This window comes from Anser brachyrhynchus (assembly GCF_964034855.1).
Source record: "Anser brachyrhynchus genome assembly, chromosome: 2".
NCBI classification, from domain to species: domain Eukaryota; kingdom Metazoa; phylum Chordata; class Aves; order Anseriformes; family Anatidae; genus Anser; species Anser brachyrhynchus.
This window is the reverse complement of record NC_137695.1, coordinates 160,850,305-160,871,306: the sequence shown is the minus strand read 5'-3', so window position 1 is coordinate 160,871,306 and position 21,002 is coordinate 160,850,305. Positions and strand designations below refer to the sequence as shown.

The following is a 21,002-nucleotide window of genomic DNA, read 5'->3' as shown; positions in this document are numbered from 1 at the left end:
GTCTGCATCCCATAGGGGGCTGTACCTGTAGGGTTTGAATCCTATAGGGTCTGCACCCATGGGGTCTGCATTTATAGGGGTCTGCATCCCATAGGGTCTGGCAGCCTATAGGGTCTGCATGTACAGGGGCTCTGCAGGCAATAGTGGCCATGCAGCTTATAGGGCCCTGCATCCCATAGGGTCCGGCAGCCTACGGGGGTCTGCATCCTATAGGGGTTCTGCATTCTGTAGGGGTCGCCATCCTATAGAGGTTCAGCAGGCTGTAGTTCATGCAGCCCACAGAAACCTGCAGCCTATAGGGGCCCTACAGCCTATGGGGCTGGGCATCCCATAGGGTCTGGCAGCCTGTAGGGGTCTCCATCTGTAGGGGCTCTGCAGGCTGTAGGGGTCATGCAGGCTATAGGGACTGCAGCCTATAGGGGGCTCTGCAGGCTACAGGGGCCATGCATCCTATAGGGGCTGCCACCTATAGGAGCCCTGCAGCCCATAGGGGCTGAGCTGAGGGGCTGTATTGTACGGCCCATAGGGGTCCTGCAGCCTACGGGGTCTACACCCCGTGAAGCCTGCGCCCCATAGACCCTGCACCCTATAGGACCGCTACCCCTATAGGGCTGTGCTCTATGGGGGCCTTGCACCCTGTGGGGCCCTGCACCCCATGGCCACTGCACCCCATAGGGGCCCTGCACCCCATTGGCCCCACACCCCATAGGGACCCGGCACCTTATAGGGGCTGCACCCCACAGGTCCCCTACAGCCCGTATGGGCCCCGCCGCCCCCCAGAGGCACCCTATGGGGCCCCCTGCTCCATGCCGCACCCCCACGGGGGCCCCGTGCCCCATAGCGGGGCAGCCCCGAGCACAACGCCCCCACCCCAAGCACGGCTGCGCCCCATGGCGCCCCACATCCAGGGGGCTGTGCCCTATAGAGCTGCTGTGCCCCACGGGGCTCCTGTGCCCCATAGCACCCCTGTGCCCCACAGGGCTCCTCTGCCCCATAGCACCCCCGTGCCCCATAGCACCCCTGTGCCCCATAGCGCTCCTCTGCCCCATAGCGCTCCTTCACCCCACAGCACCCCCTGCCCCACAGCACCCCGTGCCCCACGGACCCCCCCCGCCCCCCAGCGCTGCCCCACGGCCTCCCCCCCGCCCCCCAGCCCCAAGGAGGTGCCGGCGCCATCCCTCTGCAGCTTTATTTCGGGTGCCCTTCGCCCACCCTGGGGGGGGGAGTATGGGGGGGGGGGGCATCCGTGTGTCCGCGTGTCCGTCCGTGGGTCCGTGCCCGTGCCGGTGCCGCGGTGTCAGAGCGCGATGCTCTCCTCGTAGAGCGCCAGCAGCAGCAGCAGCCCCCAGCCGCCCAGCAGCCCCGCGTTGTGCAGCGCGAACAGCACCCACGGCCGCGGGTCCCGCACCCGCAGCATCGCCGGCAGCTGGGGGGGACGCGGTCAGCGCGTGCCGGGGGCGTGCACCGCGTGTGGCACGTGGCACATGCACGGTGCGTGGCACACGGCATGCAGCACACGCATGGCACACGGCGCATGGCATGCGGCACACACACAGCACACGCATGACGCGTGGCACACGCACAGCACACGGCACACGGTGCCTGGCACGCAGCACACAGCACGCACACGCTGCACGGCACACGGCGCGTGGCACATGCACGGTGCATGGCACACGGCCCGCGGCCCACACGTGCAGCACATGCAGGCACACGGCATGTGCATGGTGCACGGTACATGGTGCGTGGCACGCGCACAGCACCTGGCACACGGCACGCAGCTCGGCACGCGCACGGTGTCACGGCACACGCAGCACAGCTCACATGGCACACGTGACAGGCAGGGCACACACGGCACATGTGGTATGACACATGTGTTGCTGCACACGTGGCACGCGTGGTGGCATTCATGGCCCCACGTGGCACAGCACACACGTGGCACAGCACAGCCAGCAGAGCACGCACAGCACGCAGCACAGCACGTGTTGTAGCACTGCGCCGTACGGTGCGGCACAGCACGCGTGGCGCGATACGCTCACAGGGGCACGGCACACGCAGCGCACACGTCTGACACACAGACATGTGAAACACACGCGTGTGACACAGATGCAGCACACACATTTGACACCTGCACGTATGACACGCACACACCTGGCACGCAGACATGTGACACGCGCATGACACATGCACACACGACACACTTGTGGCACACACCCCTGGCACACACACGTGTGTGACACACACACCCCTGACACACACACCCCTGACACACACAGACACGTCACACACACACACACCTGGCGCACACCCACGTGTGACACAGACGTGACACACACGTGACACCCGTGTCTCACACACACGCGTGACCCACGCGGCCCTCACCATGTCGCAGAGGGCGACGTAGAGGAAGAAGCCGGTGGCGACGGTGAAGATCCAGCCCTGGAAGGCGGCGCCGGTGGCGAGGCCGAGCGCGAGGTAGAGCCCCAGGAAGGCCGGCAGCGCGCTCGCCACGTTCAGCGCCAGCGCCCGGCGCACGCTCAGCCCCGCGTGCAGCAGCGCCACGAAGTCGCCTGGGGGGCAGCGGGACCCGCGTCAGCGCCCCGCAGAACCCCGCTTTCACCCACGTCGCCCCACGCTGACCCACATCGCCCCCCATCACCCCACAATGCCCCCCACATCGCCCCGCATCGCCCCACATCAAGGCACATTGACCCGCACCAGCGCCCCACATCGTCCCACACTGCCCCCATTGCCCCCCATCACCCTGCGTCACCCCCCACAGCCCCATATCGCCCCCACCCCGCGCCCACCCCACACCAGCCCCCCCATCCCACACCCCACTGCCTGCGCCCCAAAACTCCCACCCCCCCCAAGCCCCCCAAACTTTGTGTGCCCCCCTGCCCCCACCCCATGCACCCCACAGCCCCCATGCCCCCAGACCCCCAACCCACGCACCCCCTGCCCCCCTTGTCCCACCCCCTGCACCCACCTGCACCCCCTACACCCCTCATGCCCTATGCACCCCACCCCAAGTGCCCCCCACCCCACACACCCCATGGCCCCTACACCCCCTAAAATGCCCCCCCCAGCCCTGTGCCCCCCCACTCCCCCACACCCCCCTGCCCCATGGCCCCCCAGCATCCACGCCCCCTGCACCCCACCCCAAATGCCCCCACCCCAAGTGCCCCCCAAGTGCCCTCACCCCAAATGCCCCCACCCCCAAATGCCCCCACCCCCAAATGCCCCCACCCCAAATGCCCCCACCCCAAGTGCCCCCCAAGTGCCCCCACCCCAAATGCCCCCACCCCAAGTGCCCCCACCCCAAGTACCCCCACCCCCAAGTACCCCCCACCCCAAATGCCCCCCACCCCAAATACCCCCACCCCAAGTGCCCCCACCCCAAGTGCCCCCACCCCAATGCCCCCACCCCAAGTGCCCCCACCCCAAGTGCCCCCACCCCATATGCCCCCCCCCCCATTTTGCCCCCCCGCACCCAGCTCGTGGGGCAGCTCGTGGCACAGCACCGCCAGCGCCGTGCCCAGCCCGGTTCGCCAGGAGGAGCCGAAGGCGGCGCCCAGCGCCAGCCCGTCCGCCAGGTTGTGCAGCGCGTCGCCCAGCGTCACCATGCACGGCAGCGCCCGCAGCTCTGCGGGGCACCCGTGGGTGGGCCTCCAGCACCCGTGGGTGCCCCCACCCCCCTCTGACCCCCCCCAGCATCCATGTGTGCCCCCCACCCACCCTGACCCCTCCCAGCACCCAAGGGTTTCCCCCACCCCCCCGACTCCCCCCAGCACCTAAGGGTTCCTCCCACCCACCCTGACCCCCCCCAAAGCACCCAAGGGTTCCCCCCACCCACCCTGAGCCCCCCAAGCACCCATGGGTCCCCCTCACCCGCCCTGATCCCTCCTAGAATCCAAGGGTGGCCCCCACCCCCCTCTGACCCCCCCCCAGCACCCACGGGTGCCCCCTACCCCTATCTGACCCCCCAGCACCCATGGATGCCCCCACCCCCCCCGACCCCCCCCCCAGCACCCAGGGTTTCCCCCACCCACCCCGACCCGCCCCAGCACCCATGGGTGCCCCCACCTCATCCTGACGCCCCCCAGCACCCATGGGTGCCCCCGCCTCACCCTGACCCCCCCCCCCAACCCCTGGGTAGGGCCCGAGCGGGTGCAGGCGCCCACCGGCCCAGTGGCCTAATGGACAAGGCATCAGCCTCCGGAGCTGGGGATTGTGGGTTCGAGTCCCACCTGGGTCGCGCCTGCTTTTGGTGCCCCTAAGGGGGGGGCTCAACGGGGGGGGGGGCACCAGAGGGGGCAGGGTGCTGTAGGGGGGAGCTGAAATAATGGGAGGGGGTCCCCGAAATAATGGGGGGGGGTCCCCGGGGTCCCCGAGAGGCTGTGAGTGGGGGTGCGAGGTCTTTAGTGGGGGTGCGAGGTCTTTAGAGGGGGTCCTCTTGGGGGGATGGGGTCCTCACAGGGGGTCTTTTGGGAGGGGGGGGCAGATTCCTGGGGTGGTGGGGGTGGGTATCTATGGGGGGGGTCCCATGGGGGTCCCGGGGTTCCCCGCTCACCCACCCCGTCTCTGCAGCTCCTGCTCGCTCTGGCTCAGGGGGGGCTCCTCCACCTGGGGGGGGGGGGGCACAGGGTGGGCGTCCAGACCCCCAGCACCCCCCAGCCCCCCCCCAGGACCACCCCCACCCCCCCAGCCCCACGCACCAGCTCGCTGCACGAGGTCCCCTCCAGCTGCTTGCGGCGCCGCGTCTCCTCGTCGCAGAGCTGCAGCCCCCCCGCGGGGTCGCTCCGCAGCCCCTCCTGTGCCCCCCCCCGCCATCAGCGCTGCCCCACGGCCCCCCGGGTGCCCCCCAGCCCCTCCAGGCCCCCCCCAGATGCCCCCCAGATGCCCCCCCCAAGTCCCTGTGCCCCACAGGCCCCCAGGTGCCCCCCAGGTGCCCCCCAGCCCCTCCAAGCCCCCCCCAGATGCCCCCCAAGTCCCTGTGCCCCACAGCCCCTCGTAGCCCCCAGGGGTCTCATAGCCCCTAGGGTGCCCCCCCCCCCAAGCCCCTGTGCCTGCCAGCGCCCAGGTTCCCCCTGGATTCCGCCCAGGGTGCCCCCCAGGTGCCCCCCACATCCCTGTGTCCCACAGCCCCTAATAACCCCCAGGGGTCCCAGAGCCCCCCAAGAGCCCCCCAGGTGCCCCCCCAGGTTCCCCCCCCGGTGCCCCCCAGGTGCCCCCCAAGCCCCAGTGCCCCCCAGGTGCCCCCCAAGTCCCTGAGCCCCCCAGCCCCTCCAAGCCCCCCAGGTGCCCCCCAGGTGCCCCCCAGGTGCCCCCCCAAGTCCCTGAGCCCCCCAGCCCCCAGGTGCCCCCCAGGGTGCCCCCCAAGCCCCAGTACCCCCCAGGTTCCCCCCAGGTCCCCCCCAGGTGCCCCCCAGCCCCTCCAAGCCCCCCAGGTGCCCCCCGTGCCCCCGCACCTCGTGCCCGCCGGGCGCCAGGAGGCCGAGCAGGGACTCGAGCAGGAAGAAGCCGTAGAGCCCCCCCAGCACCGCCAGCAGCTGCCAGGTGGCCTCGGCCCCCACCGCGTGCGTGTGCACCCCGGCTGCGTGCGAGTGCAGCTGCAGGAACTGGGGGCAAGGGGGGGGCGGCCGCCGTCAGCGCCCCGCGGCCCCGGGCACACGCGTGTGCAAGGGCACAGATGCGCACACACATCCATGCACTCGGACACACACACACACGCGTGGCCACCCAGGACTCAGCGCCGTGTGTGCACGCTGAGGTGCGCGTGCAAGTGTCCGCGCACACGGCTGTGCACATCGGGGGGGGGGAGGGGCACGCTTTCAGGCTCAGCAGCTCACGCGTGCACACGACAGTGCCCGTGCACGTGGCTGCGTACGCACGCATGCCACGAATGCGCGTGCAAGGAGGCAGGGGGCGTGCATTTCTGCGAGCGCCGCCATGCACAGGAAAGCGCACGCGCGTGTGTCAGCGTGCACGCACGCCCGCCACCGTGCCCGGTGTCGGTGCAGGAAGGCAGGCGTGCGTCTGAGTGCACCCACAGGCAACCTCACGGCCATGCACGGACACGCACACACGCACACACGCACACACGTGTGCGGACACGCACACGGACACGCGCACGGACACGCGCACGTGCAGGCGCCCGGCTCACCTGCGGCAGGAGGTGCAGCAGCGCGTCGCCGGTCAGCGTGCCGACGGCCAGCGCCAGCAGCAGCTGCAGCACGTAGTGGTGCACGCGGGGGCAGCGGCTGCACAGCAGCACCGCGGCGCCCACCAGCGAGCCCAGGCAGATCACCAGCGTGGCCAGCGAGCCGTAGAGGTACTCTGCGACGGACCCACACCGCTCAGCGCCCGCATGGCCCCAGCCGGGCAGCAGCACAGCCTACGGGGCTGCGGGGCCCTGTCCTGTGCTGTGCCTGTCCCCATCCCATCCCATCCCCATCCCATCCCCATCCCATCCCATCCCATCCCCATCCCCATCCCCATCCCCATCCCATCCCCATCCCATCCCATCCCCATCCCATCCCCATCCCATCCCCATCCCATCCCATCCCATCCCCATCCCCATCCCATCCCCATCCCATCCCCATCCCATCCCATCCCCATCCCCATCCCATCCCCATCCCATCCCATCCCCATCCCATCCCCATCCCCATCCCATCCCCATCCCCATCCCCATCCCATCCCCATCCCCATCCCCATCCCCATCCCCATCCCATCCCCATCCCATCCCCATCCCATCCCCATCCCATCCCCATCCCCATCCCATCCCCATCCCATCCCCATCCCATCCCCGTCCCCATCCCATCCCCATCCCATCCCCATCCCCATCCCCATCCCCATCCCCATCCCCATCCCATCCCCATCCCATCCCCATCCCATCCCCATCCCCATCCCATCCCCATCCCCATCCCATCCCATCCCATCCCCATCCCCATCCCATCCCCATCCCCATCCCCATCCCATCCCCATCCCCATCCCATCCCATCCCATCCCCATCCCATCCCATCCCCATCCCATCCCATCCCCATCCCCATCCCATCCCATCCCATCCCCATCCCATCCCATCCCATCCCATCCCCATCCCATCCCATCACATCCCCATCCCATCCCCATCCCATCCCCATCCCCATCCCCCCCCACCCCATCCCACCCCATCCCATCCCACCCCCCACCCCCCCGCCCCCCCACTCACTCTCAGCCACACTCAGCCCCCCACTGGGGGTCTCCCCCTCCTCACTGCTGCAGGCACCGCTCAGGACCTGCTGCAGGAGCGCGGGGCTGAGCTCCTGCAGCTCCTGGCGCGAGACCTCCGCGGCGTCCCCGATCCCGTGGGCCTGCAGCAGCTGCTGGGCGCTGAAGCACACCTGGGGGGGGGGGGACGGTGCTTAGTGGGGAGCCCCCGGGACGCCCCCGGGACCCCCCGGTGCCCCCCTCTCACCGCATCCCACTGCTGGCTCTCGTTGGCGGCGCTGCGCGGTGCCGTGGGGCTGCGCGCCCTGCGGCTGCTGCGGTGCTCGGGGTGCGCGGCCCTGGCGCCGTGGTCATGGTCATGGTCGTGGTCATGGTCGTGGTCATGGTGGCCCAGCCCCAGCTCCTCCATCAGTGCAGTCAGACCTGCCACGTGCGGTCACACCGGCCCCATAACCCCCTGCCCTACTTCGGCACCAGCCCCACATGGCCCTGCCCCGTAGCTCCTGCCCCACATCGGTACCAGCCCCACACAGCCCTGCCCCATAGCTCCTGCCCCACATTTGTATCAGCCCCACATCGCCCTGCCCCATAGCTCCTGCCCCACATCGGTACCAGCCCCATACAGTCCTGCCCCATAGCTCCTGCCCCACAACCCCCTGCCCTACTTCGGCACCAGCCCCACATGGCCCTGCCCCATAGCTCCTGCCCCACATCAGCACCAGCTCGCCGCACCCCCACCCCACAGCCCTCCTGCCCCACAGCCCCATCCCTCTATGCCCCCAGCCCCCTGCCCCACATCGGCACCGGCTTCGCCCTGCCCCACACCAGCACCGGCCCCACACCGCCAGCTGCCCCCAGCCCCTGCCCCATGCCCCCCCCACCCCATAACGCCCCCCATACCCCCCCGGTCCCCGCTCACCCTCCAGCGGGAGGCTCTGGGAGCCGTTGCCGAAGCGGGCGAGGATGAAGTCGAGGAAGAAGTCGGGGCTGGGCAGGGCGGGGGCCGCGCGCAGGCAGCGGCCGCGCAGGAGCTGGGTGCCCAGGGCCGCCAGCACCCGCGCGCCCGCGCCCGCCCCCGGCACCGCTGCAGCGCTCTCGGCCACCACGGCCGCCGCGTCCAGGCAGGGCTGCGGGCACCGGCACCGGCGTCAGCACCGCGTACACCCGCGGCTGCCCCAGCACGCGCGTCGCCTCCCCGGGGCCGTGCCAAGGTGGCCGTGCCGTGAGCCGCTGCCTCGCGGCACCTTCGTGCATGCCCATGGCCCCAGCCCCATGCCCGTGTCCCCAGCCCTGTGTCCAGGTCCCCAGCCCCAGGTCCATGTCCCCAGCCCCTTGTTCACGTCCCCACATCCATGTTTATGTCCCCAGCCCTCTGCCTATGTCCCCAGCCCCATGTCCCTGTCCCCAGCCCCATGCCCATGTCCCCAGCCCCATGTCCATGTCCCTAACCCTGTGCCCCTGTCCCCAGCCCCGTGCCCATGTCTCCAGCCCTGTGTCCCCAGCCCCATGCCCCTGTCCCTAACCTTGTGCCCATGTCCCCAGCCCCATGCCCCTGTCCTCAGCCCCATGCGTCTGTCCCCAGCCCTGTGCCCATGTCTCCAGCCCCGTGTCCCCACCCCCATGTCCATGTCCCCAACCCTTTGTCCATGTCCCCAGCCCCATGCCCTTGTCCCCAGCTCCGTGCCCATGTCCTCAGCCCCATGTCTGTTTCTCCATGTCCATGTCCTAAACCCTGTTCCCGTGTCCCCAGCCCATGCCCATGTCTCCAACCCTCTGCCAATGTCCCCAGCCCCATGCCCATGTCCCCAGCCCCATGTCCATGTCCCTAACCCTGTGCCCATGTCCCCAGCCCCATGCCCCTGTCCCCAGCCCTGTACCCATGTCTCCAGCCCTGTGTTCTCAGCCCCACGTCCCTGTCCCCAGCCCCATGCCCATGTCCCCAGCCTCAAGTCTGTGTCCCCAGCCCCATGTCCCTGTCCCCAGCCCCATGCCCATGTCCCCAGCCTCAAGTCTGTGTCCCCAGCCCCATGCCCCTGTCCTCAGCCCCATGCATCTGTCCCCAGCCCTGTGCCTATGTCTCCAGCCCCCTGTCCCCATCCCCATGTCCATGTCCCCAACCCTTTGTCCATGTCCCCTGCCTCATGTCCGTGTCCCCAGCCCCATGTCCACGTCCCCAGCCCTGTGCTCAGGTCCCCAGCCCTCCCATGTCCAGGTCCCCAACCCTCTGCCCATGTCCCCAAACCCATGCCCATGTCCCCAGCTCCATGCCCATGTCCTCAGCCCCATGTCTGTGTCTCCATGTCCATGTCCTAAACCCTGTTCTCGTGTCCCCAGCCCCATGTCCATGTCCCCAACCCTGCGCCCATGTCTCCAGCCCTCTGTCCCCAGCCCCACGCCCATGTCCCCAACCCTCTGTCCATGTCCCCAGCCCCATGTCCATGTCCCCAGCCCCATGCCCATGTCCCCAACCCTCTGCCCATGTCCCCAAACCCATGCCCATGTCCCCAGCTCTGTGCCCATGTCCTCAGCCTCATGTCTGTTTCTCCATGTCCATGTCCTAAACCCTGTTCCCTTGTCCCCAGCCTCATGCCCATGTCCCCAACCCTCTGCTAATGTCCCCGACCCCACCCCCCCTGTCCCCACCCCCCGTGCCCCCATCCCCACCGTCTCACCTGCCGCGTGCCAGCGCTGCGGTAGTGCCGCTGCACAGCTTCCAGCAGCGCCGCCACCTCCTGCAGGCCGGGCCCCCCGCTGCCCTCGGTGCCGTTGGCGAAGGCGTCGTGCAGGGCCCGGGCGCGGGCGGCCCAGGTGCCGGCGGCGGCAGCGGCGCAGGCAGCAGCGGGGTCGAGCAGCGTCAGCACCACAGCGGCGCCCAGCCAGGGCAGCTCGGCCGCATCCAGGCGCGCGTCGGCGCCCGCCTTGCCCAGCAGCCCGAAGACGTCGGCCGCGGAAATGCACTGGGGGGGCGGGAGGGGACGGGTGGGCACGGGGAGAGGAGGGGGACGGGGGGGGGGACTTCAGGACATGGGGACAGGGACGTAGGGACAGGGGCATGAGAATAGGGCCACGGGGACAGGGGGTTGGATGTTGGGACAGGGATGTGGGGACGGGGGGACAGACGTGGGGACGGGAAAGGGATGTGGGGACAGGGGGACATGGGGACAGGGACGTGGGGACAGGGACATGGGGACAGGGACGTGGGGACAGGGACATGGGGATGTGGGGGACAGGGCTGTGTGGATATGGGGACGCAGACGTGGGGCCATAGGGACAGGGGGATAGGGACATGGGGACAGGGCTGTGGGGCTGGCCCTGCACCCCCAGGGGCCCTCACCCCCCCCCCCAGAAGCCCGCCAGGCCCCCAGCCCCACACGGAGCCCCTGGGACCTGCTGGGCACCCAGAGCCCCACGGCGCAGAGCCTGGCACACGTGGGGTGTGCGTGGGGTGTGTGGGGTGTGCATGGGGCACGCACGGTGCCCACGCTTCGCATGCTGCACCCCCACGTGCCCCACACGCGGGTTTGGCTGTGGGGTGTGCCGGTGGCACCCGGCACCGGGGTGCACACGCAGCGGGCACACGCTGCGCACGGCACGGCACGGCACGGCACGGCTTGGCACGGCTTGGCACGGCATGGCATGGCATGGCAGGGCATGGCATGGCAGGGCACGGCACAGCACAGCACAGCACCGTGTGGCACAGCACCACTTGGCACCGCTTGGCACAGCGCTGTGTGCACCTGGGGGCCGCCCCGTGGGTCAGAACCCCCCACGCACCCCGGGGGGCAGCGGGACCCCCGCACCCAGCAGCGCCTCCCCCTGCACCCACGGCGCCCCGTGCCCCACAGCAGGGACCGGGGTGGGTGCCGGAGGGGACATCGTTCAGCGTGGGGCCGCCGTGGGGCAGCAGGAGCCGTGCTGTGCCAACCCAAGCCGTGCCGTGCCGAGCCGTGCCGAGCCCCGCAGCAGGGTGCTGCGTGGCGCCACGCCACCCCGCGCCGTGCCGCGCCGCGCCGTGCCGGAGTTTGACCCGTGGCGCCCGCCCTGCCTTTCCACACGGCCCGGCGGCGCGGCGCTTACCTTTCCGCACGGCCCGGCACCGCAGTGCGCACGGGCCGCGGCGGTGCCCACGAGGGACTCCACGGCTCCACGGGGCAGGGAGCCGGTGCCCGACGACAGCAGGGCCCCGAGGGCCTCCAGCGGCTCGGCGTCGCCCGGGGGGGTCCCGGCGGCCGCCCCCCAGCTGGGCAGCACCAGCAGGACCAGCACCGGCAGCGCCGGCGGTGTCAACAGCGTGGCCATGGCGGGACCCTGGGGCGAGCGGGAGCGCCGGTGGGCCGCCGTGCCGCCGTGCCGCCGCGCCGCCGAGCCGCCGGGGCTGTAAAAGCGCCTGGGGCCAGGGCGGTGATTGGCTCGGGGAGAGATTGCCCCGGGTTAACCATTCCTCAGGGCCCGGCGGGGCGCCCGCGCCCGCACCCAGGCCTGTGCCCCCACCTCGCCCCCGGCCGCCCTCGCCTCCCCGGTGGGTGCCAGGGCGCTGCCACGGGTGCCCGCATCCCCCCCGTGGGTGCCCGCGTCCCCCCGTGGGTGCCGGTGGCCCCACCAACGTTAACGCCCAGGTCCGAGCGTCGTGCCTGAGTCCCAGCATCGTGCCCGGGTCCGAGCGTCGCACCTCAGTGCCGGCTCTGCCCGCACGTGCTGGGCTCGCCGCACGGCGCCGGGGGCACCCATGGGTGCCCGGCCCCTCCTCCCCGTGTCCCCAGGGCACCCGCTGTCACCTGCAGGAGCGCGCTGTCCTCAGCACGGGGGCAGGCGGGTGCGGGAGGCGCTGGGGCGGCGCGCGGCGCGTCCCACCGGGGCGTCCCACCGGGGCGGCACCGGCCCCGGCCCCGTTCCCGCACGCACACCCGCGTGGCCCCGGCCCCGTTGCTGGAAGGAAGTGACTCAGCCCCGTCCTGCCGGGGTGACGCCAGCGCCCGCGGCCCAAGCGGGGGGACCGGTGACTCAGGGTGGCTGAGCCGGCCCGGCCGGCCCTGCGGTGACATTCCCTGGCCGTGCCCTGCGGTGACATTTCCCGGCCGTGCCCTGCGGGGCCGGCTGGTGGCCACCGGCCTTGAGGGGCCGCAGGGACACGTGCGGGGACACGCACCCATGTACAGGGTGGCACCACACAGGGCGACCGGTGCGGTGCGGTGCCACGTGGCACGGCTGGACCCCAGCCACGGCACGTCCCGAAGGCACCGGTGTCCCCTCACCGGGGGGTGTCCCCCCATCACTGGCGGGTACCCGCTGCAGCGGAGCCCGGGGGCTGCTTGTCCCTGCCCGTCCCCACCGGTCGAGGAGCGCTGCCCGAGGGTTTGCACACCACCACCCGTCCACGTGCGCAGGGCGTGCGTGCACACGCGTGCACCGGCGCCACGGCGCCGTGGCCATGGACTCTCCCCGAAGCCAAAGTGCAGCGGGGCCGGTGGCACCGCGGGCACCCGTCCCCTCCCCGGCTGCATGTGGGGGACCCCCGGGGACTGCGGGACACCGGGTGCCATCGTGGCACTGCCGTGTGCGGGGCCCAGTGGCCTAATGGACAAGGCATCAGCCTCCGGAGCTGGGGACTGTGGGTTCGAGTCCCACCTGGGTCGGGGTGAGGTGGCTTTTGTCCCCGCGCCACGTCCCCCCCCCCCCAGTGCCGGGTGGCACCAGGAAGCGAAGCGCCGCGGGGAAAGCCCCGGGCGGTGGCTGCGTGCCAGGGAAACTGAGGCCGGATCGTGGCCAGCGCGGAGGAATGCTGCTGCGCCTGTCCCGCGGGAGGCCAGGAGGAAAATGAGGAAAAATCGGGGGAATTTGGGGATTTCCCCCCTGCCGGGCCGGCTTTGTCCTGCTGCAAGGGAAAGGCAAACAGCCCCCCAGCCCCCCTCAGAGCAGCTGCAGACTCATTAACCAGACTCACACTAATTAACCGCTGAGGTGCAACCCCCCCCCCCTCTGCTCCATGCTGTGCCTTGGCTCCAAATCCTCCATTTCCGCCCCAAAACCGCCGCCAGGCTGCCCGCCCATGCCCCCCATGCCGGTGTCACAGCCCTGTGGGGTGGCCGCGCTCCTGGGGGTGCCGGGGCCACCGCGTCCCCGCGCCTTTGTTCTCGGGCCCTGCGGTGACAATGGGCACCCGGGCACCGCCACCCAGCCCCGGGCACTGTGCCCACCGGGCAGGAGCGCGGTGGCACCGCGGCAAACCCGGCCGCACCGCGGCGCGTCCCCGTTCCCTTGGACGTGTCCCCATGGGGACGGTGCCCACGGCCCAGAGCTCACCGAGGGCGGGGGGAGGTGGGAAATAAGGCACAAATCCTGCCCCCGTGGGCGGCGAGGCCCTGGGCCAGGCTGCCCGGAGGGGCCCCATCCACATGGGGATGGCACAGACTGGGGAGAGCCCTGGGTGTACTGGGGAGAGCCCAGCGCAGGGCCCCGAGGGGCGGCAGGGCCTGGAGGCTCCCGGGGGAGCTCCCCCACGTCCCTGCGGCCCTGCAGGGAGGTGCGAGAGGCCGGGGCCGGGCTCTGCTCAGGGGGGCCCGGGGCCAGCAGCGGAGGCCGTGGGCCCAGCCTGGAGCCCGGGAGGCTCCCCCTGGCCCCCAGGCAGCACTGCTGGGCCGGGCGGGTGCCGGAGCCCTGGCACCGGGACCAGGGGCTGGGGGCTCCTCCTGGGGGATCTCAGCACAAGCCCACAATGCGCACCTTGCGACCCAAAGCCAACCATACCCTGCGCTGCGAGTTGCCATCCCTGGCGGACATGGAATCATTAATCAGTAGGGTTGGAGAAGCCCTCCAAGCTCATCTTGTCCAACCACCCCCCTACCACCAATGTCACCCCCAAACCATGTCCCCAGGCACCACGTCCAGCCTCTCCTTGAACACCCCCAGGGACGGTGACACCACCCCCCCCCTGGGCAGCCCGAAACGTGTGGTCCTCAGGAAACGTGTAGATGTAGGACTGGGCGGCACGGTTCGGGGGAGGACTTGTGGGTGCTGGGTTAAAGGCTGGACTGGGTGGTCCGGGAGGTCTTTCCCAACCTGGATGATTCGATTCGATTCGACTCGACTCGACTCGACTCTACTCTACATTATTATACTACATGATTCTCCCCCTGGCTCTGCTCTTGTGAGACCCCCCAGGGCACTGCAAACACTCTCCGTATTCCCAGGCTCTGCATCCTTCCCAAGAACAGCGCCCACCGCAGCAGTGCCCACCGAAGGAGGCAGCCCCTTCCCTTCCCTTCCCTTCCCTTCCCTTCCCTTCCCTTCCCTTCCCTTCCCTTCCCTTCCCTTCCCTTCCCTTCCCTTCCCTTCCCTTCCCTTCCCTTCCCTTCCCTTCCCTTCCCTTCCCTTCCCTTCCCTTCCCTTCCCTTCCCTTCCCTTCCCTTCCCTTCCCTTCCCTTCCCTTCCCTTCCCTTCCCTTCCCTTCCCTTCCCTTCCCTTCCCTTCCCTTCCCTTCCCTTCCCTTCCCTTCCCTTCCCTTCCCTTCCCTTCCCAGGACCAAGCCCGAGGTGAAGCCATGACCATGGCCAAGAAGCCCAACGGTATCCCGGGGTGCATTCGGCAGAGTGTTGCTGGCAGGTCGAGGGAGGTGATCGTCCCCCTTTACTCAGACACGTGGAGTATTGTGCCCAGTTCTGGGCTCCCCAGTACCAGAGGGACATGGAGCTACTGGAGCGAGCTGGGAGGAGGGCTAGGAAGATGATCAGGGGACTGGAGCACCAGTACAAGGACAGGCTGGGAGAGCTGGGCCTGCTTAGCCTGGAGAAGAGGAGACCAAGGGGAGAGCTCATCAGTGTGAATAAATATCTGAGGGGAGGGTGGCGAGAGCACGGAGCCGGTCTCTTTTCAGCTGTGCCCAGTGACAGGACGAGGGGCAGCGGGCACAAACTGAAGCTCAGGAGGTTCCGGCTCAATGTGAGGGGGCACTTCTGTACTGGGAGGGTGACGGAGCACTGGGACAGGCTGCCCAGAGAGGTTGTGGGGAGTCCTCCTCCAGAAATATCCCAAACCCCCTGGGTGCCGCCCTGCACGAGGTGCTCGGGGTGATCCTGCTCTGCGGGGGGTTGGACGGGGTGCCCAGAGGGCCCGGCCAGCCTTGGCCAGTCGGTGACGATATGACGATGTGTGTCGGTGCAACGACGTGACGACATGATGATGCGACGACGCAACAACGTGAGGACGTGACGATGTGATGACGTGATGACATGACGACACAACGACATGACGACGTGAGGGCATGACGATATGATGACGTGATGACATGACAATGTGATAACATGAAAACGTGATGACACGACGACACAACGACATGACAACGCGAGGACATGACAACATGAGGACATGAGGACATGAGGACATGATGACATGACGACGTGATAACATGAAAACGTGATGACACGACGACATGACGACATGACAACGCGAGGACATGACGATGCGACGACATGATGACATGACAACATGATAACATGAAAACGTGATGACATGACGACACGACGACATGACAACGCGAGGACATGACGATGTGACGACGTGATGACGTGATGACACAACGACATGACAACGCAAGGACATGACGATGCGACGACATGATGACATGACAACGTGATAACATGAAAACGTGATGACACGACGACACAACGACATGACAACGCGAGGACATGACGACGTGATGACGTGATGACACGACAACGTGATGACACGACGACACGACGACATGACAACGTGAGGACATGACAACATGAGGACATGAGGACATGAGGACATGATGACATGACGACGTGATAACATGAAAACGTGATGACACGACGACACGATGACATGACGACGCGAGGACATGACGACGTGATGACGTGATGACATGACAACGTGATGACACGGCGGTATGACGACACGACGATGTGACCGCCCGCACTGCACCCTCGCACCCTGCACCTTTACGGCCCGTCCCCGCGCTCCCCACGGGACCTTCGCCCGCCCCACGCCCGCCGCCCGTCCCGCACCTTCGCCGCGCCGTGACGCGCCGCGGCGGCCCGACCTTTGCCACCATCAGGAGCCTTTACAGCCCCCGGCGGCCCCACGTCAGCACCCGGCCCGCGGGGCCTCCTCCCCACCGCCCCAGCGCTGCCACGGGGCGGCCGCCGACCGCCTCGGCTCCGCGTGGAGGCCGCCGGTGGCCGGTGCTGAGGCACCCAAAGGCCCCCTGAGGCCTCCTGAGGCCGCCGTGGTGCCCCCACCGCCCGCCTGCCCCTCGGGGTGCGGAGGCCCCAGCCCCAGCCCCGGTTTCCCCTCCCTCATGGTGGCCACAGGGCCTGTGCTGGGGCAGGGGGGTGCTGAGGGAGCTTCACACTGCTGGCCTGGCCCTGCCCTTCCCCTGTCCTTCCCCTCCCCTTTCCCTTCCTTCCTCTCCCTTTTTCTTCCCCTTCCTCCCCACCCCTTTCCCCTTTCCTTCTCCTCTCCTTCCCTTCCCCTTTCCTTCTCCTTCCTCTCCCCCTTCCTACCCATTCTCCTCCCTTTCCCCTCCCTTCCCCTCCCTTCCCCATCCCTTCCCCTTTTCTTTCCTTCCCCTCCCTTTCTTTTCCCCTTTCTCTTCCCCTTGCCCTTCCCTTTCCTTCGCCTTACTCATCCCTTCCCCTTTCCTTCTCCTCTCCTTCCCTTCCCCTTTCCTTCTCCTTCCCCTCCCCTTTCCTACCCCTTCTTCTCCCTTCCCTTTCCCTTTCCCTTTCCCTTTCCCTTTCCCTTTCCCTTTCCCTTTCCCTTTCCCTTTCCCTTTCCCTTTCCCTTTCCCATTCCCATTCCTTTTCCTTTTCTTCCCTTCCCTTCCCTTCCCCTTCCCCTTCTCCTTCCCCTTCTCCTTCCCCTTCTCCTTCTCCTTCTCCTTCTCCTTCTCCTTCTCCTTCTCCTTCTCCTTCTCCATCCCTATCCTCCTTCCCTTCCCTTCCCCGTCCCCATCCCTTCCCCTTTTCTTTCCTTCCCCTCCCTTTCTTTTCCCCTTTCTCTTCCCCTTGCCCTTCCCTTTCCTTCGCCTTCCTCATCCATTCCCCTTTCCTTCTCCTCTCCTTCCCTTCCCCTTCCCCTTCCCCTTCCCCTTCCCCTTCCCCTTCTCCTTCTCCTTCTCCTTCTCCATCCCTATCCTCCTTCCCTTCCCTTCCCTTCCCTTCCCTTCCCTTCCCTTCCCTTCCCTTCCCTTCCCTTCCCTTCCCTTCCCTTCCCTTCCCTTCCCTTCCCTTCCCTTCCCTTCCCTTCCCTTCCCTTCCCTTCCCTTCCCTTCCCTTCCCTTCCCTTCCCTTCCCTTCCCTTCCCTTCCCTTCCCTTCCCTTCCCTTCCCTTCCCTTCCCTTCCCTTCCCTTCCCTTCCCTTCCCTTCCCTTCCCTTCCCTTCCCTTCCCTTCCCTTCCCTTCCCTTCCCTTCCCTTCCCTTCCCTTCCCTTCCCTTCCCTTCCCTTCCCTTCCCTTCCCTTCCCTTCCCTTCCCTTCCCTTCCCACCAATGGCCCCGCCCCCCGCCCTTAGCCCCGCCCCCACCCCTTAGCCCCGCCCCCACCCCTTAGCCCCGCCCCCCTTAGCCCCGCCCCCCCCCCCTAGCCCCGCCCCCGCCCCGCCCCGCCCCGCCGCCATTTTGCGGCCCCGGGAGCTCTGCGGGGGGGGAGGCTCCGGCCCCGTCCCGACCCCCCCGGCCCCCCCCGCCCCCCCCGCGATGTTTCACGGCGTGGCGGCCCCGCCGGGGCTGGGCGGTGAGCGGGGGGGGGGCGGGGGGGGAGGACGGGCCGGGACGGGGGGGGCCGGGGCCGTGCTCACGGTGCCCCCCCCCCCCCCGCAACTCCCCCGCAGGTCCCGGGGCTCGGCCGGAGCTGTACGAGGTGAGCGGGGGGGCACCGGGACGGGACCCGCGGGATGGGACCCCCGGGACGGGACCCCCGGTGTGAGCCCCGGGTTGGGACCCCCCGAGGTGGGACCCCCCGGGATGGGATCCCTGGGATGGGACCCCCTTGGTTGGGACCCCCTGGGTTGGGACCTCCAAGGAGAGCCCCGGGTTGGGACCCCCCCGGTGCAGCCCCCCCGTTGTGACCCCGCCGCGCTGCGTCCCGCAGGAGGTGAAGCTCTACAAGAACGCGCGGGAGAGGGAGAGGTGAGCACAGCGCCGGCACCCGGCCCAGCACCCCGTGACACCCCGGCACCCGTCACAGCACCTCACAGCACCGCGTCCCCCATCGCGACACCCCCCGACACCCCACTACCCAGCACAGCACCCCGTCACCCAGCACAGCACCTCACGGCACCCCGTCACCCATCGCGACACCCCATCACCCATCACGAGGCCCCATCGCCCACCCCAGCACCCCATTACCCACCCCAGCACCCCCTCACCCACCATGGGACCCCGTCACCCACCACAACACCCCATTATCCTCAGCACCCACCACGAGGCCCCCCCGTCCACCGCAGCCCCCCGCTCTCCCCCCACACCCCCTTTCCCCCCCCGAATCTCCCATTCCTGCCCCACCACCACCACCGCAGCCCCCGCGCCGTGGCAGCGCCCATCTCCCCCCTGCTGCTGCGTCCTCTGCCCCACGGCCCCACTCCGTGCCCCACGGCCCTGCCCCGTGCCCCACACCCTGCCCCGTGCCCCCTACCCTGCCCCGTGCCCCACCACCCTGCCCCACAGCCCTGCCCCGCGCCCCACGGCCCCACCACCCTGCCCCACATCCCTGCCCCGCGCCCCACGGCCGCCCTGCCCGCAGGTACGACAACATGGCCGAGCTCTTCGCCGTGGTGAAGACGCTGCAGGCGCTGGAGAAGGCCTACATCAAGGACTGCGTCTCCCCCAACGAGTGAGTCCCTGCGCTGCGACCGCCCCGGCGGCATCGCGGCTCCGCCGGGAGGGGCCTCGGCCCTGTCCCCGTTGTCCCCTCTGTCCCCTCGGGGGGCCGCGGGGCACTCACTGCCTGCCGGTCCCCTGCCGCCCTGCCCAGGTACACCGCGGCCTGCTCCCGCCTCCTGGTGCAGTTCAAAGCCGCCCTCAAGCAGGTGCAGGGCTCCGAGATCAGCTCCATCGATGACTTCTGCCGCAAGTTCCGCGTGAGTCGGGGTCGGGGCTGCGCGCGCCCGTACCGCCTTCGCGCCGCGCCACTGCCCTCGTGCCGGCCCCACCTCGGGCACTTGCCTCCTGGCTGCCTGGAGAGCCACGGTCGGGGCATTCCCCATGGGACGCCCGCTTTTGGGTGCCCGTTCCCCTCGGGACACCCACCTTTGGGTGCCCGTTGCCCGTGGGAAGCCCGCTTTTGGGTGCCCGTTCCCTGTCGGATGCTCACTTTTGGGTGCCCGTTCCCCATGGGCTGCCCACTTGTGGGATTCCCGTTTTTGGGTGCCTGTTGGGTGCCCATTCCCCACGGGATGCCCACTTTTGGGTGCCTGTTCCCCATGGGATGCCCACTTTTGGGTGCCCAGTGGGAGCCCATTCCCCACAGGACGCCTACTTTTGGGTGCCCGTTCCCTACAGGATGCCCATTTTTGGGTGCCTGTACCCAGCGGGACGCCTTTTGGGTGCCCATTCCCTACGGGACACCCATTTTTAGGTGCCCATTCCCCGCGGGACCCCCGCTTTTGGGTGCCCGGTCCCTGGGGGATGCCCGCTTTTGGGATGCCCACCTTTGGGTGCCTGTTGGGTGCCCGTTCCCCAGGGGACACACGCTTCTGGGTGCCCATTCCCCACAGGACGCCCATTTTTGGGTGCCTGTTCCCCACAGGACGCCCACCTTTGGGTGCCGGTTCCCTGCGGGACGCCCACTTGTGGGATGCCCACTTTGGGGTGCCCATCCCTGCGGGACGCCCACCTTTGGGCGCCTGCTCACACCCTCGCGCCCCCGCAGCTCGACTGCCCGCTGGCCATGGAGAGGATCAAGGAGGACCGGCCCATCACCATCAAGGACGACAAGGGCAACCTCAACCGCTGCATCGCCGACATCGTCTCCGTACGTCGCCCGCGCCGCGGGGCCGGGTTCGGGGTGGTGGGGGGAGAGGCAGCCGCGGGGTGGGGGCCGCACCGCGCCGACCCTTCCTCTCCCGCAGCTCTTCATCACCGTGATGGACAAGCTGCGCCTGGAGATCCGCGCCATGGACGAGGTAGGGATGTGGCCCTGCTGGTTTGGGGTGGCCCCGGTGTTTTGGGGTGGCCCCGGCTCACCGCGCCCGCCGCCCCCAGATCCAGCCGGACCTGCGGGAGCTGATGGAGACGATGAACCGCATGAGCCACCTGCCCCCCGACTTCGAGGGCCGCCAGAAGGTGAACCAGTGGTGAGTGCGGGGCCTGCGCCCGTGGGGGGGTGGGGGGAGCGTTTTGGGGGACCCCCGCCGACGCCGCCCGCTCCCCGCAGGCTGCAGACGCTGAGCGGGATGTCGGCCTCGGACGAGCTGGACGACTCGCAGGTGCGGCAGATGCTGTTCGACCTCGAGTCCGCCTACAACGCCTTCAACCGCTTCCTGCACGCCTGAGGCGCCCGCGCCGCCGCTGCCCCGCATCCCCGGCGCGTTACGGGGGTGCCGCGGCCCCAAAACGCTGTGGCGGCCCCCGTCTGCGGCGCTGCTGCAGGCGGGGACGGGCAATAAACCCCTCGGCCAGCCCTCGTCCTTCGCCTGCATCCCACGGGAAGGTGACGTGTCCTAAGGGTCCTGGGACCCCCCATCCAGGAGTGACCCCAAAAAGCAGCCATGGCCCCGCTGATAAATACCATGTAATGTCCTCCGCGAGGCTAAAACCGCCCGCGAGCGCGGCGGCCCCA

General features: G+C 69.1%; 2 protein-coding genes across 2 annotated transcripts; one reads left to right on the top strand and one right to left on the bottom strand.

Annotated features, from left to right (window-relative positions):
* Nucleotides 1–1,181: 1,181 nt before the first annotated feature.
* Nucleotides 1,182–13,981, bottom strand: SLC39A4 (solute carrier family 39 member 4). The gene is made up of 13 exons (XM_080579965.1): nt 11,982–13,981; nt 11,284–11,514; nt 9,879–10,163; nt 8,126–8,333; nt 7,454–7,629; nt 7,208–7,379; nt 6,164–6,336; nt 5,469–5,618; nt 4,716–4,811; nt 4,575–4,623; nt 3,491–3,643; nt 2,380–2,567; nt 1,182–1,426 (listed from the first exon to the last, which is right to left on the bottom strand). Exons 1-13 carry the CDS (start codon nt 12,744–12,746, stop codon nt 1,298–1,300), a joined length of 2,775 nt encoding a protein of 924 aa, XP_080436091.1. The 5' UTR covers nt 12,747–13,981; the 3' UTR covers nt 1,182–1,297.
* A 3,839-nt stretch (nt 13,982–17,820) lies between these two features.
* VPS28 (VPS28 subunit of ESCRT-I) lies at nt 17,821–20,844 on the top strand. Its single transcript, XM_080579963.1, has 9 exons — nt 17,821–17,957; nt 18,055–18,083; nt 18,315–18,352; nt 18,966–19,055; nt 19,197–19,302; nt 20,094–20,195; nt 20,293–20,346; nt 20,426–20,517; nt 20,598–20,844. Exons 1-9 carry the CDS (start codon nt 17,921–17,923, stop codon nt 20,713–20,715), a joined length of 666 nt encoding a protein of 221 aa, XP_080436089.1. The 5' UTR covers nt 17,821–17,920; the 3' UTR covers nt 20,716–20,844.
* The last annotated feature ends 158 nt before the right edge of the window (nt 20,845–21,002 follow it).